This window comes from Manacus candei, unplaced genomic scaffold (assembly GCF_025592945.1).
Source record: "Manacus candei isolate 608988 ecotype Guabito, Panama unplaced genomic scaffold, ASM2559294v1 h1tg000037l, whole genome shotgun sequence".
Taxonomy (NCBI): domain Eukaryota; kingdom Metazoa; phylum Chordata; class Aves; order Passeriformes; family Pipridae; genus Manacus; species Manacus candei.
The window spans coordinates 3478132-3505872 of record NW_026138085.1 but is presented as its reverse complement, the minus strand read 5'-3'; the positions used below and the strand labels follow the sequence as shown (position 1 = coordinate 3505872).

The window sequence follows — 27741 nt, the reverse complement described above, 5'->3', positions numbered from 1 at the left end:
CTAGACTATGGTAATATTTCCTTGCAGTTAGTTCAGAGCATGGAGAGGTGTTTAATCACTGCTTGGTGTAGGGAGGCAGAAGTAGTATTTTGTGTTACCTTCTGCATGTTTATTACAAACTTCTATAAAAATGTTGTCAGGATTGTGTAAAGTTATGCTGCTGTTTGGAGATTTCACATTTCTTTCTTGCTTGTGCAGTTAAGAATTTGTTCCTCATTTGTTTATACTGCCAGAATTTGTGCAATATGAATGCAAAAATACTTGCAGTGCTGTTTGCTGTGTGTGCTTGACTGAGCATGAACATTTACTTAGAGGGGGCAAACAAATTAAAGAAGTTAATTTAAAAAAAAAAAAAAAAGATTATTTAAAAAATGTTTTTTAACTTCAGGAAATTAATGACTGTTCTGAAGACATACCTGGATACTTCCAGCAGAGGGGAGCAATGTGAACCTATCCTAAGAACCCTGAAAGCGCTGGAATATGTTTTCAAGTTCATTGTTAGATCAAGGACATTATTTTCACAGTAAGTACCCAGGCTACTGCCATTTAACAAGCTGTCTAATATCAGGGATAGAAGGAGACCCAAGAAACAAAAAAGGCTGATTTTTAGAGCAGAACTGTATTTATTTTTACAAAGAAAACACAAAACTGGCAACTGGCCTAAGACACAGGCATCGCTGAGATATTTTTTGGAGGGGGAATGTTCACAAATCTGCTTTCTGATGCTCAGTGTAAATTCCAGAGTTACATTTAGTAGTAGCAGCAGGTTTCAGAGGGTGATTTTTCTTTGTGTCAGGTGGCTTGGCCTAAGACCAGTGGACGGCCAAACGTTGCAACAGATGGCTGGAGGCTGGAGGCTTGTCCTTGAGAACACCGTGTTCAGCAGCTCACAGGGGGCACAGAACAGTCATTGTTTGTAACTGAATTTGGGGTTTCAGGTCTCCAGTTAAGGAATTTTTAGGGAAGACTCCTCAACCAAACAGAGGAGGTGTAGCATTTACAAGTGGTGTTCAGGTTTAGTGGGAAAGGAGGATGGGAGAATGAAGGAGGGGAAAACCATGTCCCCATAACTCACCCGGCCCTTAAGGACTCACCACACACCACAGACACATTCCCTCCCTTCTGCTTCATGGTTTTCCATTTATCCTTAGCTAGTTTTCCCCTAATGTTCTTTCTGATGTCCCTTTGCCACGTGGTTTAAGGAATGCAGTGGCAGAAGATAAGCAGTGGCAAACTCAGGTCTGTAGGTAGAGCAAAGTGACTGAATGTTCTGTTTGGGGTTGGCATCCAACAGAACAGAAAGGTGTTCTATTCTTGTGCTCAGTAGGAGCTCTAACATAATTTTTCTCTGTTATTCCACCACTCCTTTCTTTAAAAAATCCATGTAGATTTACAGTTTTTTAATACTACGCCTATTTGATGAATTATTAATTTTTGGTTGAAGTGAGAGTAGATTCAGAAGGTAACTGCTGCTGGTAGACAGTCCCTTAGAAATATCCTTGCCTCTAGGAATTTACTATTTATAGATGAACACAGGTGAACACTGTGTGAAGGTCTATAAGGAAGGAGATGGTGCTCATGGGAACAGAATGTCGTTGGTAGTTCAGAAGCTTTATTTTATATTTTTATAAGAGGTGTCATGGCAAAAGAGGACATTTTAGAGTCATGGGGAAGGGAGCATTGTGTAGGGGATTATGGAAAATTTCCTGTATGGCTGAAGGTCAGAAGGCAGGGGTTTGGTTCAGAGAGAGCTTTAGTGTCCATTTTAATCTCTAGTGTACATTGGCTAATGTGTCATAAATTAGGTGATTGCAGCATGTTGCATGTTCAGGTGATTAGCTACACATATCTGCTCCTACTTAACTAGAGTCCAAAACTCCAGATTCACTGGACAATTATTATTTTAGGCAGTAACAGCTCTTCCAAAAACACCCAGTGACCAGAATCCCCTGGCACTGGATATCCAGCTACAGCTGCTGGCATCCAACTTTTTCCACTTGATTTCCTGGTCCTGGAAAAGAAGAAAATACCTAAAAATATGGATTAATATATTTTCTTCCCATGAGAAAACTTAGGATTTACAATTAAAGTACTTCACTTCCAAGGGTTGACATTAACCTTCTTGGAGACATTTTGAATGAAGATATTTTGGAGATATTTTGAATGAATAGAGCTGAGACAGATCTTTAGATCATTCTCCCTCGATTTGATGGGCTGCTTAAAAAACTGAGATGCCTTTTTGAAAGGTAAGAGACATTACAAGTTAAAAGCTGTGTAGGAAAGACATAAATTAATGACATGTAACATTAGACATAAAATAGGAGGCTTTTTATCTCGTTGTCAGGCAGATACATTGAAATAACCAAGTTCTACTTAAATTTTCATTTGTTGGATGCTGTTTAAACTGTAGAGATATAAGGAAAGCAATATTCTTTTGTCTGCACTCAGCAAGGTTTGCACAACACAGACTCTGAAAACATCAAGTGTTTGTTTTCCTCCTTTCTTTGGCCCAAGGTTGTTTGTGGTGGTAAATGTACACCAATGAAGTTGTTTCCAAGCAAATGATTAGTTATGGTTTAAAATTTGCTTTCAGAACAAGTGTCTTTAATTGGTTTGTATCTGCTGTTCCCCGTGTTGTGTAGAAATTGTTCAGTTTGAACACAACATAACAACCCTGAGTTGTTTTAAAAGCCTCTAAAGCATGACACCTCCCAGATCTGAGCTTCTGAACCACAGTAAATTTAAATTTAATTGCAATTTAACAAAGAACATTGTGTCTAAATAGAAGCTAGGTGATTAGTCAGGAAATAAAATCATCATTTGACTTATAGTAAATTTAAAAAACATGTTTAATAGATGATGTGTGATGCTCTTACCTCCTTCCTTGTCCCTCAGGTTTAGTCAAGGAGACTTTAAATTTCCACTTGCATGAAAAAATGTGTTCAAGAAACTTCATTTACTTTTGTGGCAACAAAAAAATAGTCAATAAAAGTACCTTTATAGTCAATAAAAGCTGTATCAATACATTAGCCAAGTAATTTAATAAACATTTAGACAGAGGCAGTCACATTGTTACAACTTAAATGTACTTTGTTCCCATTGAAAGATAATTTTAAGTAATGGCCATATAGCGCAGTCTCCACTATGGGAGGAAAAAAAGAAATAATTTGACCAAAACCTAAGCTCCTGAAATACCACCTGATAATAAATGAGGTGATTTTCTATATAAGTATGCTTGTACTAAGACTTATTTGTTTCAAGATGCCTTTCAAATGTAATTTTTCTGGCATTTTTACTCAGCTTTCACACCTCAGTAGGGCCATTCCTAAGCAGAGTATACTGGATACATGTATTTATTGGTTTTTCCTCTCCATACAACATTTTAGATGCTGGGGGTTTAGCAGCTTTGATTTTCAGTTGTTGTAGCCAAAAGCTCTCAATTTGCCTTTAGTTCTCTTCAATTTGTGTTTCCCACTGAAAAGAAAAGCACCTGACCCTGGAATACAGGACTTTAAAGAGATTTTTCTCTTCTGATGGAGCAAACAGAGCAGTGAGGGCACAGCATTTAGTTCACAGTGTTCTCCTCCCATTTCAGGATTCTCTTGTTGCCTTGGTTTCTTTTTTCTTACCTTGTTTTTCTTTATCTTTGACAGCTGTTTCACACAACTAATTCCACATGTCCCCAGTGTTTTTACTCTTTATTCAGGCAGTGTTTAGTATTAATAGCCAGTATGAACAACACAGGAGAAATAATCTGAGAAATTCCAACTTTAGGACAGGGAATGAAGAAATAATGAAGTGATCTCAATTTAAATGCACTTTTGAACTTTTAAGTGTCAAATAGAAACTTTTTCCCCCCCCTCAAAACCAGACTGGTTAGTGGGACCAGTAAAAATAGCTCTTTGAAAAAATGGCAATAGCAGCAGAAGACAGAAATAGTGATAATGTGTGAAAATTATTCTGGAGTAGCTCAGTTGTAGTGGGGGAAAAAACAAATATTTTTTTTTATTATTTTGCATATAAGTCACTTTGAAAGGGAAATGAGTTTTAGAAGCTCAGATCTGGGAGGTGTCATGCATTAGAGGCTTTTAAAACAATTCAGAGTTGTTATGTTCTGTTCAAACTGAACCATCTCTACACAATACAGAGAATAACAGTCATAACCCACTGGGGAAATATCTGTACACCCAATTGGATCAACTCCTGAAATATATATTTAATGTCCAATTTGTTACATTTAGGATGATGAAACTCTGTGATTCTGAAAGGGTAACCTGCTGCATCTCTCAACAGGTTATATGAAGGCAAAGAACAGACAGAATTTGAAGAATCCATGAGGAGACTCTTTGAATCCATCAACAACCTGATGAAAAGCCAACATAAAACTGCCATTTTGTTGCAGGTTGGTGTGTGCTTGGAAACCAGTTGGGTTTGGGTTTCTGTAAGGTTTTTATTTGTGGCCTTTTTATTTTTGTTCTTTTCAAATCGAGGAAAAGACACTCCTAGGAAATTTAGCCACTATGCCTCTTTTGTAATTCCCCTCTACTGGAAAACCAAGTTGTCTAACAAAATTTGAAGCCTACTCTGAAAAGGTCAGGGAAAAATACTTTTATAGAAATTTTATTAATGCAGTGAGTGGAAGAACCAAAACACAGGTGCTGGAATCTGTCAAGGAATCTAATGATTTGAAGCCTCCAGTGGCTTCAAATGTTTAATTTGAATGTTTAATTCTTAAGTTTCTTCAAATAGTACTGAACAGGGATTCCACCATTTTTAGTTTGGAAAGTAAACTTTGTCGTATCAGCCTTTTGGATTTAGGTTATTTAAACAACTGAAAACAGGATCAGGGCTTCCCATTTACATCAATCTTAGTGATTCTGACACTTTGGAATCTGACTTTTGAAAGAAAACTGGAAAAGGAGCTATTAACATCATTAATATCAAATAATTTGTGTGTATTTCTCTATTAAAATAGAGAACTGTTAAGGCTCTCCATAGAGTAAAAAGCAGATTTATTGGGCAGTTGGAATGTTGATGCTTCATATATTCTTTATTATTGTTGGGCTTGAATTTTCCTCTGGTTTTGTGTTTTGATTCCTTTTGATATGACTGAGACTAGAAGTGGAAGCCAGTGGAAAAGCCTTGAATAAAACCTCAGGTGGCTGAGGTTTATCTGACACTCTGCATGGAGTGTTAATGTGCAACTGCAAAAGAGTCAAAAAACTAAATACTGCTCTAATTGTATAATGCCATGATTACAGCAATATTTTAAAAGCATTTGAAAATCAATCAAATACACTCTGTTATTATTTGATAATTCTGTAGAGGCCTTCCTGGGAGTAGTTTATACATGTGAACACTGCATGGAAGTGTTAGGGAGAAGAAAAAAAAAACATCTCTGGAGGAATACTGAAAGAATTTTTATAATAATGTTTGCTCTTATGGTACTTGTGCCATCACTGTGGTAATTGTGAATTGGATTTGGGATGATGCTCTTTGGGAGAGCCTGGATCTCCAGGTGGGTGTGTGGGATTGTCCCTCTGTGTTTCCTCTAATGAGCAGGGGAGTTTCTTGCTGAGTGACAAGAAATTATTGTAGGAAACAGTCTGCAAGTGTGGATGCTGCTTCTGGAATGGCTGGTGGGTGTGTTTTGGAACAGGTGCTATTGTAATGCCAGTGGCAGGATGGCACTAAGGAATCCTGATTATGGTAACCTTCATTTCCATATTTGTCTATGTAATGTTATTCTGAATATTACACCTGTTTAGCAGAGCTATATCTTTGCTGATGCCTGTAAGAAACAACAGAGCCTTGAAAAGTCAACCGAACATCTCTTAGAAGGACTAAAGAAAAGAAATCTGTGCTGATTTAAAGAGCATGTATGTGTGGCTCAAAGGTAGACTGGCTATTGAACAGCTGTGCTCTGCTCAACACCAGATTGAAAATTAAGATATTCTTTTCCTAATGAGTGCTGGCAGTTGTGAAAAATGGGTGCTATTTATTCATAACCATGAAGCACTACTGGGTTTTTAGGTATCTAAATCTGTATCATGTACCATAAGTTTTCTTTTTAGCAGGAACATTTTATGGCAGGTGTGAAATACTGTTTATACTGATTATATCCTAACTCTGCTGTTGTTCCCACTCCTGCTGACTCATACAGCTGTGTCTCTGGAAGAAGCCTGCAAAGAGATTGCTTTGCACACAGTAAATAAAACCTGCTGCATTAATGTTATAAAATCTGTACAGGAGAGGCATGGAATGAGAAGTGTCCCACTGTAGTTTAGTGCTGGCTGCTGAAAATAAGTTTATTGGGGGAACAAATATAAAATAAGGGTCCCTTTCACTTCACTGGGCGTGTTAGCCACAGGTCTCACAACAGACAGTGTGTGTTCCTGGGCCTGTTTGGAGGAGAATTCCATGATGATACTCCAGACTCCTGCTCTGGCAGAAAAATGGAGATAATTTCTGGTGAGGTGGAAGAGAAGAGAGTAGAAAGAAATTCATAAATCCGCCTCTGTGCCTAAATGCAACAGTGATTTCCCTTGGGGAATTCGAGGTGACAGTGATAGATGCTGGAGCAGTGCAGATTTAACTCAGCAGAGTGAGGGACAGGCAGTTATTCAGTGGTACCACAGACACACGGGACTGCAGAGGTGTCACGCTCCACGTACCCAGAGAGGAAGGTTCAAAGAGTCTGCTGGAAAAATAGAGGAATAATCAGCATATCAGAACAGCCTGAAATCTGTCACAGTCGAAATTATCATTGATATGAATTAAAGTGGAACACAGATGGGTAGGACCAGCTGAATGTGTTCAAGTAGATTATGGTCTGAAGATAATCAGAGAAGAACGTTTTAGGAGCCCTGAAGAAAGCTAAAGTAATTGGGTTTCTCAGGATGTTGAAACTTAGCATGAACTAGTTTGCAGAACCTTGGAATGTGAATTTTTAACTCTTATTTAATCCGTGTTTGTCAAAAAAACTTTTAAGGTTTAATTGTAGAAGATTTAAAGAATTATTTTGAAACCTGAAATGTCTTGGTCTCTGCAAATTATTTTTTTTTTAATCGTGGAACACAGTATTTTATTCAGTAGTAATTTCCCAGTCGCTTTTGCTGATAGAATCGTACTCAGACTTGTGTTGAATATTAATTCACTCAGGAGAAGATTGTTTATAAAATTACATCTCATATGGAACAGCCTAGTCAGTGCCAGGAGCACTTTATTGTTTCAATTTAACTTTATCTACTGAGCGATATCTTACTTCCTAATCTGTTAAATGCTGTATAAGGTTACAAAAAGTTAAAAATCTAATTTTTCAGTCCCTTGTTCTAAAACTGGCTGAAGTGAATAAAGGCTCTGACTTATTGTAGTGCCCGAGCTTTGAGAAGGGTAAATCTCTAGTTCTGTTTCTCAGTACTGTTAATGTAAGCTTGGAACAGCTGAAGGCTGAATTGTTCATTTATTCTTGGTAAACTGGAAATCCGTGTTAGTCTAAAAGAGATCAGGAGTATTATAAATTCACCAGTACAAGTATCAGTGTGCATGTGAGGGGTAAGGATTCCTCCTTTTAAGAGTTTTTTTCCAGATTTTTCTTGCAATTATTTAAAATAATCATTTCCAAACTTACACTGCCTTTCTGGCAGTAGCAACTCATAGATACTGGACTTTAACCTTCCTTTAATTTATTTTGGCAGAGATGATTTTACAACTCTGCTGCATTTCTGTTGCTTCTCTGTAGCCATTGCTGATGGATTTTTGTAGTTTTTAGGGTTATATTTTCATAAAGTCTGTACTTCTGAGGGATGGACTCCTTGAAATCTGGAAATCTGAAAATAAATTTCCAGATCCTGCAAACAGTTTGGTGAAGGGAGGACCTGGGGGTGAGAGGGAGTAGGGGCTTGTCAGTACCTCATTTCCCTTCCCACGGCACTCAGGGGGAAAAACCCAACATTTCCAGCACATGTATTTTGTGCCTGTGCAAATCACCTCATATTTCTGGGGAATAAAACTGGATGCACAATTTTTAAATTTCAGATTAAGTGTTTTCAGAAGGTTTCACTGTCGTCTCCTGACTTGCAGTCTGTGCATGTGCCCTTTCAGTGACCAGCCTGTGCTCTCAACCTTAATTTACAAATCAAGCCCCGGCTTCTTTTCCAACTGTTCCGTTCCCCGACTGCCACACCACATTTGACCTCCAGATGGTCCAGTCTGTTGCAAATGTCAGCTCTCCCCAGCCTGCTCCCAGGCACTGATTTTAGAAAGCACAACTCCCAACGCTCTGTGTGCTCTCAGAAGCATTCCGTGACATGTTCTCAAGGTTATTGTAACGTAGGGAGAAGAAATTGTGTGTGGCATTGAAAAGAATGAAGATCATGTAATATGAAGATGCTGCCTTTCTCCCTCTCCTTCTTCCCACACAGTTTTGACCCACCCATGTTGCTGCAGCAGATTCTAAGAACTTTAATCTCTGCTTCTCTGTACAGTTTTTATGAGAGAATAAAGCTGGAAAGGTACTGACAGTGATGCTTTGTTTGTTGTGTACAATGGGGCTGGCACAGTAACTTGTTAAAGTTGCCTTGATAGCAAGTAAAATTAGATTAAAAACAGAGCAGCAATGATTTCTTTGAATGCACTTTTCATCCCAGGGGTATTCGAGTTTCATGAATATGTATAATGTAACGCTGCAAAAGAGGGCAGCTAAAAATAAGCTTGGGCAGGAGTAAAGGTTAAAATAAATTTAACAGTACATTGTATATGTAAGAAATAATTTTCTGCAGTGCTGTGGGTTTATCTGTATCCCGCTCAAAAAAGCTAATCTCTTAAGGTCTGAAGAATACAGAACATCTTGTACTGCTGACTAGGAGGGTTTTATGACTTCATTAAGGGCAGTGCTCACTTGTGTCCACAGTGCATCATTTGAAGCAATTATTGCAAATGAAACTTGGGAGTCTGAAATAGTGCAGGGATATACTTGTTATTGTACTTCAGCTGGTGCTATGGGTCTGCAGAAGAGTGGGAGCTGTGTCCTTCCAGTTTCCATCCTCAAACAAGTGGAGAACAGGGAATATGAGAAAGGCAGAGCACAACAGACCAAGTGTCTGGAGTACTGCTTGGAGCATTCTGTGGCCACTGGTGGCCCTGTCCCTTATCAAATATCTTTCATGGTAACTGTGAATTGCTGTAAAATGAAATTCAGATGCTGCTACTGTACAGTGTCTTCATAAAGTATTTGTGTCTTGAAGAGTGAGGAACAGCACGTTGCTGAAATAAGAAGTGGAGCTAGGATAAGTTTCTAGCCCAACGCAGGTGTGTATTTTAAACAGCCCCGGGGTTTCACAGTCTTGTTGAAAAACAAACACAACCAACCAAAAAAAAACCCAAACAAAACACCCAAACGTTTTTCCCCCCCAGTCTGCTTCAAGGAACTAATAATGGCAAAGATCAGCAGAAGATACAATCTCTTTGTTGAAGTGGCAACGGCTTTTAAATGCTCCTTTGACCTTTCCGGGTTTGTGTTTGAGATCTGAAGAGGAATGACTTTATCTGAAGGTATCTTAAGGCAGCGTTGAGCCACTTTGAAATCCTGTGTACACCCTTGCTGCAGACTAAATTCTTTCTTCTTGAATCAAGTCCTTAAAAGTTCTTTTGATTTTTTTTTTTTTTAATTGGTTATTACAATAGAAGCTCATATAAATGAAATGATATCTTTATGGTGCCTGAAAGGTCTAAATGAGAGCTAAAGGAAGCTGTGTTCTGACTGTCTTTATTCTAACCTCCCTTCCTAACTTTTTAACAAGAAGCTTGCTGTGTAGAGGTACAGAGAAGTATTGAACCTGGATAGGCTTCTATCAGATTGATAAGAGACTTCACATTACTGGAACTTAGTTTTCAGTGAAATGTTAGTAGGAATTTACACCCTAAAACTGCACAATGAAGTTGGGCTTTATGGATATTAACCATAAATATTTGGAGCCTGAAAGTTGCCTGCTGAAGTATTCTTGTCCAGGCAAGAAGAGTAAAGTGTCTTTTACCCCTGCCAGGGTGAGGTTTGATTATCCTGCTGCACTGTCGAAATATACCTCAAAAATTGATAGGAATAGATAAACCATCCCAAAGCTTGTCAGAGACAGGACACCCCTTTACATCTCTTCTAGGAAGTGTAGATTTGGGGTGGGTAGGTGACTGTTCCTGACTTCTGCCTCCTGCATGGCACATTCTGGGGTGGAACTGATAAAAAGTATGATCAAAGAGCTGCTTGGTCAGTGCTTGCTTTACATATATGCATCATAGTGACACTTTTTTAGTAGCCTGCAAAGAGAATATTATTTACAAAGACAATCTTAACCCTTCCACTGCTCTGCAAAGAGAGTATGATCTACTTGGTTTATTGTATTTAAGTTCCTCTGCATGTCCTCAGTATAAGGGCCCTTGTGTTGACTCTGGGACGAAAATCATGTTCAAATGTGATGTAAAATTTCAGTCTGAGGAAAGAAGTCCAAATTTATGAGTTTGCTTTTTGTGTATTTGTGTGCTCTGTACTGTTGATGTGCATGTAAACATCTACTGCCATGATCTGTACATCCATCCATCCCTCCAGGTCGCTGCCTTGAAGTACATCCCCTCGGTTCTCCATGATGTTGAAATGGTCTTTGATGCCAAGTTGCTGAGGTGAGCAGCTTTTGAACCCTTCCCAGATGTCAGCAGTGAATCCTCATTGGTCAATTTATGTCAGCAGAGATCAATTATGTCACTAGTCAAGAGAGTGGTACAACTGGGCACACATTTTTAACAGTGAATTGTCACCTGACATAAATAATGCCAGAATTCATTATGGTGCCCCAATATTTACACAAAACTTGGTGAATAAAACAAGCAAATGGAAAAATCTATTTTTTATTTTTCTCTTCTCCCCCCTACTCCCTACAACAAACTCTATTCCCAAAAAACAAATCTGACTTTAGCAGTTTGAAAAAAGATCTTTATTTGTCAGATCAAGATAAATTACCTCCACCACGCAAAAAAATGGAAAGTAATAAAGTAAAGGGAAAGTAGTAAACATCTGTAATCATGGCCAAAATCTATTTCATCCTGGTCTTGTTTCTCTTGAAAGTTTTCTTTGTAACCGGATATTGGTCCCTTGTCAATATTTGTGATATACAAGTAAACATAAGTATTAAAAAGTGATAAATGTTTAGAAACACAAGGCTCTTTGCTCTGTCTCTCTGTCTTTGTTTACACATGGTGAATTTGAATTCCTCTGTATGATGTTTGTGGCACTTTTCCTGTGCATGCAGCCAGCTCCTGTATGAATTTTACACTTGCATTCCACCGGTGAAGCTCCAGAAGCAGAAGGTGCAGTCCATGAAGGAAATAGTCCACAGCAACCTCTTTAAAAAACGAGGTAAATATAAAATACCTTCGAGGCTTCAAACAAATAGGTGTGAAAATGATGGGGTGGCTTGTGTTTTGTGCAGTTCACCTTTTGAAATGAATGCAGAGGGAGTGGGAATGGCAGGAGTGTGAGCTCTGGAGGGGATCCCTCCCTTCCCACGGGATGGCTGTTGTGCACAGTGTGGTTGCCAGCCTGGAGCAAGGGGCAGGTGGGGCTCACAGGAGCTCTGAGTGTGGTTTTCCTGTGATGTGGTGCTTAGGTGGGTGAGCTGTACATCCTTTGAACCCATTTGAATTTCTATAATGAAACAGGGAAATGAAGTGAGACTGTGTGAAGGCAGCTGTTATATAAGGCCTGGGAAGAGGACAAAAAATCTCCATGTGCTGGGGTATATTCAGCTGCAATGCAGCACTTCCAGTCACAGGGATTATGATATTTCTTAACCTTTATCAGAACTTAGTGTCTTTCTCCACTCTCAGGGGTGTTAATGGTACTGAAACGTCTTTATTAGCCTTGTGCTTAGTTTTCCTTCTTATTATCACAGAAAGGGAATTTTTGCTGAAGGAATTCTGTAGAGAAGCCAGGTTTTCCATGGTTGACTCCATCTCCAGTGTCAAGTGTTCTGTCTCCTCTCTCATGGACCAGCTGACTTGTTTCTCCCTCAGCATCTCCTGGCTGTGCAGAAACCTCCAGAACCTGAAAGGCACAGAAAAATCAGATGAATGTTGGTGTCTGTTCTGTCAGAGTTTCAGTCTCTGACAATTCACAGATAACATTCCAGGAACTTGACTGTACAACAGTGGGTAGCAAATAGTCCTGACTATTAGTAGATTGAGAGGGGATTGCTTTGCTCATCTCATTGTGCTGCCAGGAGAGTGATGCAGTTCTAACTGGCCAGGACAGATAAAAACTGCACTTGATTTTTAGACCTGTGTTGCACTCTACTGAGACTGAAATCTGTGTTTTGAGACCAGTATAGATTTCTTGGAATAAAAATATCGAGAAAATAATGTAATTGGTTTAATTATTTAGATTCAATTGTTATTATTTTGAGCTGTGTTTATGTTAATAGTTTCATGGTCATCAGCTGTGATTTTTTTTTAAACTATATGTAAGATTCACAGTTGCTTCAATTGGTGAAACTTAAGTAGCTACAGCTGAGCTATCTCCAGACATTGATCCAAGCTATTAAAAGCAGATCCAACTAATTAATTTGCAAACACTCCTAATTCTATATTCACAGTTTTCTCTGGTAGTTGGCTGTATTTCAGTTTTACAAGCAGATTCTGATATATCACGGCATTACCAGTTGCTTTTACTGCTGCTGCTTCTAAGATCAGAAGTGCCAGTCATAATTTTATCTCTGGTGCTTGTGGTAGCTTTTAGACCAGAAGGAGAAATATTCTCTCACAACACTGAAAAACTCTTGGGTTAAAATAATGCACTCTCTTGAACTCTTGAGCTGACAGAATTCAGTCAGTCACCCTGACTGTTGGTAATACTGAGAAATTAAGTGTAAGCTATAAGCCTTTTTTTTTTTTTTTGGTTCAGTAATTTTTCTTGTAAGAAACTTGTCTCACTGGAGTACAATTGTTGCTGGTTCATGGATCAGGAGGGTTGGCCAGGACAGCAGATCCCATGCTTGTATAATGAGGAATAAAGCCCTAATGAAGATTCAAAAGGAAAATAGTTGAGCTTGCAAGAACTTGTGTGCTCCACAGTTCTCTTCACTTGTATCTTCCTCCTTTTTTCCCTATCCCTGTATGGTCCAGAAGATGAAAGAGTGGGGGTTTGGATTCCCAAAAAGCTTCCATTATAGTCTGCCTGGTGTGGTGCTTGTTTCATGTGTTTAACAAGCCTTTCCTTTAGCTGTGGTCTGTTACTGCAAACTACTCTGTAAAGCTTTTACTGCCTGCAGATAAATAATAATAATAGATTGCTGGCTGCTTGTAAATGCAGCTTGTCTGATGTCTTGAAATATATAGCTGCTGTCTCGTGGAAAATGCCTGCCTCAGAATACATTGTGAATTCTAAAAAGGGTACATGGGTTTTGTTTCTGCATTTTTTTAGGGAATAATGAATAAGAAATTTTGCTAAGATGAGTTTTGAATTCTGAGGACCTTTTATAAAACCAATAAATGGTGGGTTTTGCATACTGCTGACCAGATAATTAATACATTTTAATTTTCCCCAGACAGGTAGTTAGTGGGTTCATTTAAGTTTCGAATTTGTAGATTAAAAAATTGTATTGTCCAAAACCTCTCTGCTATTTTTTGCTCACATCAGACAGTTGACAGCAAACCCAAGCAGCTGAGAGCATGAAGGCAGCATTTCCTACCCAACCCATGTGCCAGCCCAGCTGCTTCCCTCTGTATCCTGGATATCTGAGTAGTCACTGATCCAAACTAGCACTAATAATGGACAGTTAAAGTGCATCCATTTGATAATATGGAGAGATCAACAGCTTTTTCATATGCTCGTGATGATTCCATATACAAGATCTACCCTAAAATGTTTTTAAATGTAATACTTGGTATATAATTATATAATAGTACTTAGATGTTCTTTTTAGAGGAGCCTGGGCAAATGGATTTTTTTTTCAATGTATTAGTTTAAAACAAGATAAGTCCTCTGAAGCTGTTGTCCAAAACAGAGAAATCAAGTCCAACTCATTTTAAAATAAAGCTAAGACTTGCCCAGTTTGTTTTAGCTTTGTTGTGACATATTGTTTTAACAATGTCATGGTACTGCTAACCAGAGAGTATTCTTGCTAACTAGAAAATATTCAGGTAAAGATTTCATCCTTCAGTATTTTGATGAAGTGACAGAATAAAACAGCTCTTTTTTGGCATCTTAGGGTTTAGAATTGCTGTTGTTCACAGTTTAAAATGCTTGAAGCTGACAATTTCCTTTTTCACCATCTTCAGTGTAACCAAGACAGGGTAAAAGAGATTCTTGCAAATATATTTTCCTTTTTCTGAGACCATCCCATGAAATTGTGGTACCTCTAACACAGCTGAAAATGTTACTGTTGCCTTCATGGTGTTACCCAAGTATCTGCTGGGCCATTTAATAATGGAGTTTCTCTTTTTGGTAAGGAGTTTTGTGCCTTTCCTTTCAGCCAACCTGCACCTACATTGCCAATGGCAGAAAACCATCCTTGTAATAATTGCAGGGTGGGTTTTGTCTAACTAATATTGTTTGATTATCTGCATTCGTGTTTTGTTTTCAGCCCTTGGGTTGTAATTCCCTGAAAGGAAAAGTCCACAACATTTTGAAGTGCAGGCACTGAAGAATGTGAAAAGACTCAATTAAGTATCTTTAATATTACAGTGGTATGAAAATGCCCCTGTCCTGTGCTATTGTGATACTGTGCACAGTAAACAGCAAACAAATCTTTTTTTTTTTTTTTATGTTGCTGTGGTTTAAAACGGAAAATTCCAAAGATGCTTTTTTTTTGCTCTGCATTTAATACAGTTGATTTTAAAATTAATTGAGTAAAGAACCAACTGTGTGTAGGGTGTAGATGGGACCTGATTCATTACTGCACTCAATGAGCTGGAAGGTGATTTACAGGAGTGAAAGCACATGTAGTCTATCACAGAACAGGATCCAGAGTGATAATTAAGGTGAGATTGCCAACAGTATCATTAGCTAAAGTTCACATTTATCTGGAACAGGTAGTATTTTTTTCTGCCATGAATATGGAATATATTTAACTCCATTGCTAATTACAGTCAAGTCTATTAATTTGTGCCTGTTTCAGATTATCCATTTTTCCTCCAGATTTTAGTATTTAGTGTCTTTCAATGTAGTTCATTACAGTTCCACTTCAATTAATTCACATCCATTCCCAGTGGTATTGTCTTTATAATTCCATTGGATTCCACACACTGGCATTTCTGTTCTTTGACCCATTGACATTCACAGACTCGTGAAAACATGCAAAGGTATTTTAAAAAAAATAATTAAAAAAAAAAAAAGCCAGTGAAATTTGTCTTTATTAAATAAGTTACACACGAACCTGAAGCTGAAAACCTTGAGGGCAAACTGAATTTATTGGTGTGCATTCCCAGGCATTCCTGGGTTTTCACTGCAGGCTCATGGCGTGGAGTGATTTCCTCAGATGGGCTCCAGGGTCCTGCTGCTGTGATTGATCTCCAAAGGCCCCACAGCACTCTGAGAAGCCTTTAAATTACATTGCCAGGCTTTTTGTTGAGGCATTGATTTCTTGTTCCTGCTCTGTTCCTGTACCACAGTTCAGAGAGGTTCTGGTAGTTCAGGTGTTTGAGTGGAGGATGATGGATGTTTTGCTGCTTGGGTGTTTTCCCCGTAACATTTAGGAACGTTCTAACAGGATGTGTGAGCACATGAAGAGATTTTTGTGCTCTTTTGTCTCAAGACTATCACATCCTTTTTGATCAGAGGGCAAGAAATCTTAATTTTTGACACTTTCCTTTTAAATCACTCGATATTTTTTTATTTTAAAATCCCAGAGGGCCAGAAACAGTTTTCTTGTCCTGTAAGAGCACCCCTAATGGGATCTGAGAGTCTCATTTATTATGTAAGAAACTGCCTCCTGTCATGAATCTTGCCCTTTGTACAGTGGGATCTAATGGATTATTCTCTCCCTCTTCTGAAAAAGTTTGTTGGAATTGCTTAATTTCTATGGAAAATACTTTGAGGCATCACTGCTGTTGGGTTTGTTTGTTTGTTTTTATGAAGCCTATTGCCAAGATTCCCTCACCTCTCTCCATTTTTGAGAGATCAACAAATTAAGACATAGCTATTTACAAATCACATGGAGTTTTTATTGTACTTGGTGTTGCTGATTTTACAGCATTTGGAGGTAAATGCTCATTCTGAACTGGCCACTGAATATTCACTGACATTATGCTGAAATTTGTAAACGAGTTAGCCTTGGGAGAATTGGTTTTTATGGGTGTGAAATGAATATAAAATGCTCTGACACACAATAAATACGTGTATTATTGATACTGCTGCTTTTGGCTTTGAGTTCCCTGGTGGTCCCCTCCTGCTGAGGGGTTTGTGCTGTAGCAGAGCACTGAGAGAACATGAAGTAGGGTCACACAGATGGTCACGGGCAGGGCTGGGAATGCAGTTCCCATGTCTTGGCTGAAGATGCAGGTCCTGTCTCGGTGTGGCTGTGGCACAGCCATGGCATGTCCAGCATATGCCAACCACTTGCTGGCTCTGGGAGAAACAGCAGCAGCAGACATATGTCAGCACCAGGGGTTAAACTGCCACATGCCACGAGAAATGCTGAGACTACAGGGTTTTATTTTCATCTCTGTACTGTTGTTTAAACAAGGTGGGTGCTTGCACACACCATAATGAGACTGATTCCCCTGCAGTCATGTACATTACTGAGTGTTACCTGTGAAATACTTTAATTTCACTGCCTAAAAATTATTGGGAGTTTGTGTTTGTGATAAACAAAGTTTCGAGTTTTTACAAGTTTTTGAATAATAGTTTATTATATGGAAAAAGCCAGCTGGGTGACAGAAATGGGGACCAGCTTCCCAAATCTGCATGCCTACTACAGGGTACATTTAGTATTTATCTTAGCTACTTCATGCATATTAATTATATCATATACATTCTACAGGTTTTTGCTAAGTATTTAATATATGGGTTTTGTTACAGCTAAAGCTAAAAGGGTTATCTCCACAACCGGTCATAATTCATGAATTCTTGGATGAACAGGCACCTAAAGATTTAAAGTTCAACTGTATTTTATTCTTAGGATAGTAAGGAGGTTTTAAGCCTCTTGACCTTGTAAAGGTCTGTTTCATTTCTTTATGGGGGTGTAATTAAGTTTTACAATCCGTTTGTTTTATTTTGATGTAATTACCCATTTGTTTCACGAATCACAATTATTTATTTATCACGTGTTGCTGACCTAGTGTGTTGTTCTTACCTTCAGGACTGTTAAGAAAAAAGTTTTAAAAAAAAAAAAGAAATCTAAGGAGCCCTAATTTCTGATTAAACATCTTTCAGTTTAATTATTCTGCACAGAATTGAATTATAGATATTGATTTTAACTATTATAATCTTAGAGTTTATTACTCTAAGTTCTTAAGCCAAAGTTTTTTTTGTGTCAGGTTTTTTTTCTGTGATTTTTCTTTCTCCACTGTTTTGAACACAACTTCTCAACACTGTAGAGTGTTTGAGTATAGGAGATTTTAATGCATGTTATTGTTAATGACTCCTCTGTTTTTAGCTCCCTGGAAAAAAATTGAAATTACCCACTGTTCATAAATTCTTTTAAATTCCTTTAAAATAGTTCTCTATAAAAACACATTTTTTTTCCTCTGGATTCAGTCTTGATTTTTGTATTTAGCTTTTTTATTTGTTGGCTTTTTTTTCCCAAGGGTACATTACCTTTAAACCATCACTTCAAATCCTGTATTCATTTTTTGCCAGTTTTAGTCCTGCAGTATTTTTATATGGATGGGGTTGGCATAAGCACATCTCTGGGTATTTATCTGCATACATTTGTGATGAACATATGTAGATTAAAGCCATTACTTTTATTTATGGAGGAGGAAGTGACATGCTCGTATTGCTACTGGTAACTTTGTGTTAAACTTGACCCATTAGGGTATTTTTTTAGTTATGTTTTTAAGAAATCTTGTGGTATGGAGGGAAATCTAAATCAAAGCAGGTGAACTAGTTTTAACAACAAACTTCTAAAAGTACATGTAAAACTCAGCTTACAAATACTTCCAGTAGAAAAGAGAGAACAAAGACATATTACAGCAGTTGATAGGACACATATTGTGTGTGAATTAACCGAAATGTGGAAGCTTGCAAGTTGGAATTCATCAATATTCATAGAAACATGGAATAGCCTGGCTTGGAAAGGACCTTAAAGATCTGAGTGTGCCAGGGAGGATGTGCTGACAAGCCTGTGTTCCAGGCTGGCAGCTGCAAGGACTGCAAGCTGCAAAAGGCACTGAATGCTGAAAAGGCTCTTCTGGCTCCAGCAGTGGTAGGGTTGGAGTTCTGGCTGCCTTGGAATCCCTGGCAGCACTCAGCTCCCACGAGGAGTGGAGAAACTTGGAGATCAACCCACCTGGCAGCCTCAAGGTGTTCCCAAGGCTGTGCCTGGTTGCAGGGAGGTGCTGTGAGTGTTCATGCTGGACCTGTGTCCTGCCTCAGCTGCTGAACCATGAACAGCCAGCAAGGGGTCTGTGCTTCTCCTTCCTGTATGTTAAAAGTAACTTCCAGGAGGCCAAAAGGATTTGCATCTGACAGTGCTGTCAGAGTCTGCAGGTGACCTGGGGTACCTTCCCTTTCTGAGGCTCTGATCTAAACTGTGAAATTGGAATTTAGATTTAGCAACGTGTTAAAAATATTTTAAATTCATCAATTTTGGGCTCCCAGCAAACAGATAAATGGCAAGTAATGAAGAGGGAAGACTTGTGATAGAAAGATCACTGCAGTTGTGAACAGATGTCCTTTGTGAAGAAGCTCAGTGCTTTAATTGAGCACTGACTACCATCAGAAGTCTCTCCTCATTGAAAGAATGTTGTTCACTGGCTTTATTCTAAGGCTTTGTTCTAAATCTGTGCTCAGATGACACCTATGTCCTTATTAAACTGGCATGCCAGTTTTTAAGTGGGCATGAAGCCATCCTAACAGATGGATATGACTACAGGCAAGCCAGGGAATCAAGAGCAGTGTTTCCTAAGGGAGACAAAAGTGGTGTTAAATCTTTATTACCATTTTGGCTGCACACACGGAGCAGTCAGGAATGAAGCCCGTCTGTGGTTTTTGCTGAAGGAGACCCAAATGTCTTTTTAATGACATTATTGCATTAATGACTTAAGAGTGTGATTCTCACTTACCTGGTACATAAGAAATCATTAGATATCTCCTGAAGGAGAATCAGGTGAATAGGGGGGTTAAAAAACCCCAACCAAACCCAAAATAAAAAAAAACCATATAAATGCTAAATCTTAGAGAATGAATCTACCTGTCCTTATTGAGGAAGGTGCTGCCAGGGAACTTATCCCAGAAGTGTGTTGGAATTTGAGGTTGATAAATATGTATAGTACTATCTCTTATGACAGACCTTGATGAAGGAAATGCAAGGTGCTCAAACTGTATGCTGGTGTTTTAGGTGCTCAAATAAAGTTTAGAGCATCTAGAAATAAAAAAGCCAGTCAGAACAGTTGGGTTTTTTTCATGCTTTTGAACATTAAGGAAGAACAAATGTTGTTGGCAATGTTCTCCCATCATTTATCAAGCAGTAAAGGAAGCAGCTAATACTTAAATATGCATCTGACCCCCTCCATGTCTCTCCCTCGTCTGGCTTGAGCTTTCCTGGGGTGTGGGAGGAGCTGTGGAGATGAGAATTGCTTAATCATAGACTTATTGAATTGTTGAGGCTGGAAAAGACTCTTAAGATTGAGTCCAGCTGTAAACCTAACACTGCAAAATCTGCCACTCAGTGCCACATCCACATCTTTTAAATGCCTCTGGGAATGGTGATTCCACCACTGCCCTGGGCAGCCTGTTCCAGTGCCTGAAAACCCCTGAGACAGCTTCTGCTTGTCTTATTGATTGCTACTGGAGAGAAGGGAGCAACACCCCCCTCTCTACAGCCTGGCAGGGAGCTGAAGTGGGTGAGAAGGTCCCCTCTGAGCCTCCTTTTGTCCAGGCTGAGCCCCCTCAGCTGCTCCCCATCACACTTGTGCTCCAGCCCCTTTCCCAGCTCCGTTCCCTTCTCCAGCCACACTCCAGCCCCTCAGTGTCCCTTTTCTAGTGAGGGGCCCAGAACTGGTCCCAGCAGCACTGGAGGTGCCTCAGCAGTGCCAGCACGGGGGGACAGTCACTGCCCTGCTCCTGCTGCCACACAGTTCCTGACCCCAGCCAGGGGCCATTTGCCTCCTTGCCCACCTGGCCCATGTCCAGCTGCTGTCACCAGCACTCCCAAGGCCTTTTTGTACCTGGCAGTTTTCCAGACACCTTGCCCCAAGCCTGGAGCTCAGGACCTGGCGCTTCACCTTAATGAGCCTCTTCCAGTTGGCCTCAGCCCATCAATCCAGCCTGTCCAGTCCCCTCTGCAGAGCCTTCCTGCCCTCAGGCAGGTCAGCATTCCTGCCCAATTTAGTGTTGCCTGCAGACTTGCTGAGGGTGCATTCAGTGAGGAGTCCAGATCATCAAATACTGCAACATAAAGTTTTACTTTGACTTCCGTGCTTTTCCTGTGTTTCTCTTTTTCTAACTCAGTGTATTGCTGATGGCCAAATAAGCACTTTGCTCGTTCTGCTTGCTTAACTCGTGCAATGACACCTTAGTATCATAATCTGGAATTTATGTACTGATTCAATAAACATTTTTTTGTCCCAGTATGATAGAAGGCTTTCATATTTTGGATAATGTGCTATTGAGATAGTTTTAGCTGAAGTTTCAAAGGTGCAAAGGCATGACTACAGGTTTATGTTTGCTCTAGTCCACCTGCAGGCTCAGGCTGAGACCAGAGCTTAATACTGGTGTGTATATGTATATATTCATACTATAAATACTGCTATAAATATATATATATACATAATATAGACACTGCTATAAATACTGGTCTTTTTCAGTTGCTTTGATTCTATATGTTCTTCAGAACCTCTTGGAATTATTGCATCCTCACATGGGATGACTTTAACTGGTAGGGATCTTATAAAACCCAGTTAATTTTTGTGTTCTATTTATGAGGTGTCCTAGAAGTACAGTACAAAATTAAGTAATTCTCCTGTGTTAACTAACAAGCTGAGTTCATCTAGCAACCAGTCACAAGATACAGTCATATAACCTTGTTTTTAACCAAACAATTTAACATTAAAAAAAGCAAAATTTGATTATTAAAATATGTTGATCTTTATCATATTAATATCAATGGCAGGTTAACAAGCTAAGGCTAGTTAAACAACCTCTGAATTTCCATGTAGCTTGATACTTCAACACTGTTCACATCTGAAAAAGCACTGTAAATAATTGACCAGCTGCATATGTTAAGTCCTTTTAATAGATTCTGTATGTATCCAATATGGATCAAATTTTAATTTGTATTGCCACGTACAACTGGGAGTACTGAAGCTTGCAGAGCAATTAGCTCTTAAAACTGGAGGAAATCAATTGTACCTTCTGCCTCAGCTGTTCCCTTTCCCTCAGCACAGTGGGAAAATTTGGTCTGTGCAAGAAGCCCAGTTTTCCTCATGTTTAAGAATTGTGGAATGGCTTTATGCAGAAGATAAATTATATCAAGGACTTAATTCTTTCACCAAAATGTATGTTTGGGAGGGGGTTAATAAGTTATAGACAACAGCAGGCATTTGGTATTTTGTATTTTGGTAGCAAGTTTTAAGTGGCCTCTGAACCCTGGTATGGAGCAGTTTTAAATTCAGTGAAGTTTTCTCCCACTCCTCTTTAAGGTGTGTCCAGCACAACTTGTAACTCATGATCTCTTCTCTGCTTCCTGATTATTGATCAAATGAGTATCACTGGCATGTGAAGTCAGGTGGAATTTAGTGATTACTATACCCAGAATACCTACCTTGAGAACCTCAGTTTTTATTTTCCATATGAGTATAAGTTTAAAATGGACTGTAGCTAAAATACAGGATTTCTCCTGATCAATGACTTTGCTCAGTCTACTCTCTTCCTTTGCCTTTGAAATAAAGCTCGTTGAGTAGAGGGTTTTATTATCCAATTGCTTCCTGTAACTTTAAAAGCTATCCAAAGGGAATTTTTATATTTGCTAGCTGTCAGGGAGTTCAAAGGGACATCTTAACAGCTTGAAAATTGAGCTGGATCTTATTTTGGAGGAGTGAGAGCAGTAAGTATGTTTATCCTGGCAGATGTGAAACTGGTTAAGTGCATATAACATTCCATCCTCTGTGAGAGGTGAAGAGTGGCTGAGATGTCACATAATTTGATGTGACTTTGAACTTTGCTGTTAGCGCAGCACACCCTACTGATGTTTGTTTGAAGTGGAAATGTGTTCAAGGGCACTGTTTTTTAAGAATGGTAGCCATGGGAAAAGAGTTACCAGCTGATTTTCTGACATGCTCTTGGTTTGGAATCTGTATTCCCACATATCACTGCAGGTTAGTTAAAGGTTGAGTGTGTTGGATTCTTCACGTTGGATTTATGTGTAGCTGTTACTGTGTCTGCTGCAGATTGTTGGAGTAATAGTTTTGCAGCCTTATAAAAAGTGTAGTTTATTCACAGCAGGTTTAGAGTAGAGAATTTGTGACATAAAATGTTGCCATATGTAGACATAGGTATAACTACAGACAGGTTTGTTTGGTTAGTGCACTGAATCCACAGTGCTACAGGAAAGATGGGGGTTTAGGCTGTGATAAATCATTCCTTCAGCATATCTTGCACACAGTCAGGGAATCTGGAAAGGAACACAGAGATGGGGGTGTCAGAGAAGAGAAATCGTGTTTTTTTCATACAGGTGCATTTTCATACATGTTTAATACATGTGAAACAGTTTTTATGCCTCTCTAGTGATGCTGTGCAAGTGCTATAGATTAAGATGATAAGAAGCAGGTTTATCCTATCTGTCTTTAGAGTAATGAGTTTGATATCATCTCTCCTGATACAGCAAACCTTGATGTTGGATCCTATGGATAGAAAAATGACAAGCCCTAAAAATGTCCTGATTTACATATACAGGCATATATAGAGAGAGGTATCTTTGTTCCCAGCATTCTGACAGTCACTATTCATTATCCAGAGATTCAAAATCTCACAGTCTCCTTTAAATTTCTAGCTGTGTCATGGTACTTGCTATGAGTAGCTGGTTACTATGTTCTGCTTGTTCAACCTGGTCAGACCAGGTTGCTCCAGTTGGGTCTTGAAAACCTCTCAAATATAGAGATTGTGCAACCTGTTAGTTCTGCAGCCTGAATGTCCTTGTAAGAAAGAGGTTTTTCTTTACATCCAGCCTGAACTGCTTGTTTGGATTGTGAGTCCATCTTTTTTTTTTCCATCCAACTTTAAAATGTGTTAAATGTGGGCCATCTTTCAGTAACAGACTAAGACACTTGTGGTCTTTCTCATAACAACCATGAAATGGAATTTGCTTAGCACATGTTATGTCCACAATATATCTTACTGTATCTTATATGTTTTTGGAGTGGCCAGAATCTTGATGAATGAATCCTGAAGTGATCATACCAGGAACTGTTTCCCCCCCTGAACAACCCTTGACTGTGAAGGACAATTTCCACAGACTGCAGTGAAAATAGAATTAAAGTTTGTTTCTCGCTTTTTCAAAAGCAGGGAGGTAATTATCTAATGCACAACTTGTACTTATTTGTTGACTGAATATGCAAACCCTTTATTAAAAGAAGTGCTATCACATTTCAGCAAGTTTTTAAGGTATTGTATCTAACTTTTAACATTGTTACTGATGTTTCTTTGGTTTAGTTTTCGCTCAACGAGCTAATAGCACTGCAATTATTGCATTTACAATTAGTTGTTAGAAGTGGTTCACATGAGCAAATCAAGAAAGAATCAGAGGGGTATCTGTGGGCTGCATAAAGTGCAGGAAGTGTCTGTGTGCAGGAATAGTCACATAAAGGAAATGTAAGCTGTGTGAAATTCATTTTTATGCTGCTCTTCAAGCAGGTCTTGTGTTGATATGTGTTCTTTAACTGCTGCTTTACAAGTGAGTTTGTAATTTAGTCATTGCATCAGATTTCTCTTGTAGCTTGGAATAATGCTGTGGAAATCATTACCAAGAGTACAGATAATTTCTGAGGCGAGGAATGATGCTGCTCCTTAGCTGTGATTAAAAGCTCCTGGTTCCTGTGGCTTGGAGCTGTTACTTGAAATAAGAATAATCTGCAAGGACAGCTTCTGTTGCTTCATCTGCAAAATTCAGACATTTATAATCTACTTTCCATTCTTTCTTTCTTACCCTCTTCTCTTCCTGTACCAGCACCCTTATTCTGGGGGGATTCTGAGCCCCTGGCTTGTTTTAAATCACATTGGATACAGTATCACCACCTCTCATGCTGCACTTATCAACTATCACTGTATGTCCAGGTAGAGGTGCTCTAAATCATTCTTTAAAAAAAGATTTGCAGTAATTAAGAGGCTTTCTGGTTTTGTCCTATTATTTTTTCAGAAACCGTGACGTGTGGTATTGATACAAAATAGTATCCAATTGGTGATGTAATTATTTTCCCTGAGACAGACAGACAAGAATTTTTAGCACTGAGGAATTGGTTGAGGAGAAATCCATAAGACCTTCAGCTCCCTGGCTGTGATGGGAATGCTGCTGGAGTTCTAAACAAATATTATTCTGAGGTGGAGCCTTTGAAGCCATATTTAGCTCTGTTTTATACACAGGTTATTTTTTCATAAATATAACAAGTCTTTGAAGCATCTACTCAGCATTATTCACACTGTTGTGCTGTACTCTCTGTAATTATATAGCACTGTACAAACAAGTTAATACTTAAATCACTCAGTGACATGTATCAATGAAATTAGAACAGAAATCTGCTGTATTTTTATTCCTAGACAGACATTGCCTTCATTAAAGTCATTCCTGTAAGTGTCTCTATCTTTAAAAGTCAATGTATATGTGAGATTGGAATGTAACTTAATATTTGTCAGCTTCCTTAAATAAGAATGAATGTATGCACAGCTTTTGGTCTCATAGGCCTGGTGGGCCTTTCATGAGAGTCTTTTCCCTGTCTGCGTTCTTTTATGTGCCTTTAGAAGGTGTGTTTCAAAATGATGGACACACAACAGTTCTGTTGCTGTTCGTGTCTTGTTTTCAGAAAGAATAATTAGTATTTTTCTTACATTAAAATCCTGTCACTACTTAAGCACAGCTTATTTGCAGGTGCTCTGGGTACAAGTGAATAATTTGCCCCCGAGTGTTCGAGATAAGCTGAACAGCCTTCAGAATTTAACTGAAACAGAGTATCTTTATCAGGAAGTTGTGGGTTTGATACATGAGACATACTGTTGACTTAGGAAAATATCACTCAAATTTAGGAGTATTCCTGAGACACAACTGGAAAATCCACAACTGGAAGGGACTGTAGTTGTTAAAGCACACTGAGTTTCCCTGTTTGGAGGAGGGTTTGCTTGCAAGTAATATTTGATTTACGTTTGTTCTTAAGGTAATTTGCTTTCTTTCAGAATGCAGGGACATTCTGCTCCCTGTGATTACAAAAGAGCTGAAGGAATTACTGGAACAGAAGGATGATCAGCAGCTCCAGGTCCAAGAGAAGAAGCACTGTGTTGAACTACTCAACAGCATCCTGGAGGTTCTGAGCTGCCAGGACCCTGTGAGTATTGATGGTGATGGAGATGCCCCAAGTCTGTAGTAAGCCTGAGCTGATTAGGTGGTAAATTATTGATGATGATTAATCTCATTTAAATTTTTAATACAAGTCAGTGGCAAATTGAACTTTCCTCCTATTTTTCATAAACTTAAAATTAAAGGGCAGTTGAGGTTTGAAAGGTGAAGTACTGAAATCTGAGAAACCCAGTGGAGTTGAAGATGTCCCTGCTCATCACAGAGGGCTGAATTAGGTGACCTTTCAAGGTCCCTTCCAACCCAAATTATTTGATGGTTTTGTGATTATTCTAATTATTCAGAATAAACTTCAAATTTCACTGTGTTTCTTTTAGAAAAAACTCTTGTAGTTTCTGAAACAAAGGCTTTTCCCTGTATAGATGTTGTAGGTGTGGTTTCAACTTCCAAACTGTCTGGGTAAAACAGATTATTTTTTGCTATATTACACTTGGAGTCTGTAGTTTCTTTCTCAGGCTCCCGAAATTTTGGGACACTGCAGAAATTGTGATCTGGGTTGTTACTTTTTTCTCATTTCAGAGAATATTGAATTGATTTTTCGGTTCCTCACTTTTTAATGAGCAGCAGGTTATTCAAAGAAGTTTCTCAATAATCTGAGGAATTTATTCTGAGAAAACCTAACAATTAATTACATTAAGAAAGTTGTAATTTCTCCTGTGAATACCTGCTGATTTTTTCTCAACTATACTTTTCTGATACATGTGTTCAAAATTTACAGACTCTGGATAAAGTCAAGTTGTCATTTTAGAAGTTTTTCACTGTGGATTCTTGGGTCTTTTCCTAGTAATGAAATCATTACAGCAATTTTCTTGCTTTCATCTGTTTGCACAGGGAAATCTTTCCACGTGTATCATGAGCTATTTTCCTCATTATTTTAGATGTAAGCACTTGGGGAGGGATCAATACAAGATGGTACTAAAGAGGCATTAAAGAACATTTGAATATATGAAGAACATTTGAATTTGCAATGGAGTTCTTCAGAGAAATGCTGGAAACAGGATAGGGCAAAAATTGAAGTTATCAGCTCATAAGGCTGTAATGTAAAGCAACAGGTTTTGTTTCTGTATCCTTCAAAAGGCAAAACACAGTCACGAAGCAAGATGGTGTGATACTTTCTACATATGTACCACATAAATTAAGTTTATTTTCAAACTTGAGAGTTGCTGTCTACAATAACATGTCAAAGGCTCATGAGGGCCTACTGACAGTATGGGTTTGTAGCTCATGTTGGTGAGAACATTGGGCAGAACAGCAGAGGAATGGCTGAGAAGTTAAAATAGATGCATTTAAAAAACCCCCAAATACATTGACATTTGTTCAAATGGTTCAATAGTTTCTTTTAAAGAAGGTAAACTGGAGGTTCCCTGTGAGATGTTTGGGTGGCAGTTACCAGCTCTTTGTGTTTGCAGTAAATACTGATGGATTTCTGATTCAAGGAGAAAAGTCCCTTGGGTGGATTCTAAATCCAGCAGTGGTACCAGGATATGCCAAACCCTCTGCAGGCATCACACTCCTGAGTATCAGAAACATCACAGAATAGCTGGGACATCAACAAAAAAACCAGATGCTTCTGTTGCAAAAAGAGCACACCCTGTCATGCCTTCTGGCAGTACAACTGCTGATCAGAGGCACTATGGATTTTAGAATATATTGAAGTACATATCATATGTAAGAGTGGGTTTTGTAGCTACAACAGCGAATGTGGGACTCTCACCAGCAGTTTTTTTTCCCCCCTCCTCAACAGAGAATCTCTGGGTCATGGTCTCATTTTTTAGCTGAATGCTGATCCTCCTTCAGTACTAAAAATCTGCTTTGGAGATGACATATCTGAAGGAGGAAAAAAAGAGCAAAAGGAGGGAACACCTTCAGTACAGCAATATCTGAGACATCACACAGTCATTTGTCCCTGAGAGCCAGGGCAGATTTCTCTGGAGTGTAACTTTCCAGCTGAAGTGAGAAATCTTGTTTCAAGGCTATA

General features: G+C 38.7%; 1 protein-coding gene across 1 annotated transcript in view; it reads left to right on the top strand.

The window, feature by feature from the left end:
• DOCK2 (dedicator of cytokinesis 2) overlaps positions 1-27741 on the top strand; it is a 165264-nt gene that overhangs the window by 34162 nt on the left and 103361 nt on the right. The window contains exons 22-26 of the mRNA XM_051793680.1: positions 389-523; positions 4294-4402; positions 10601-10671; positions 11298-11404; positions 25586-25734. Of these exons, the coding sequence (XP_051649640.1) occupies positions 389-523; positions 4294-4402; positions 10601-10671; positions 11298-11404; positions 25586-25734 (571 nt within the window). The remainder of the gene's footprint in view (positions 1-388; positions 524-4293; positions 4403-10600; positions 10672-11297; positions 11405-25585; positions 25735-27741) is intronic.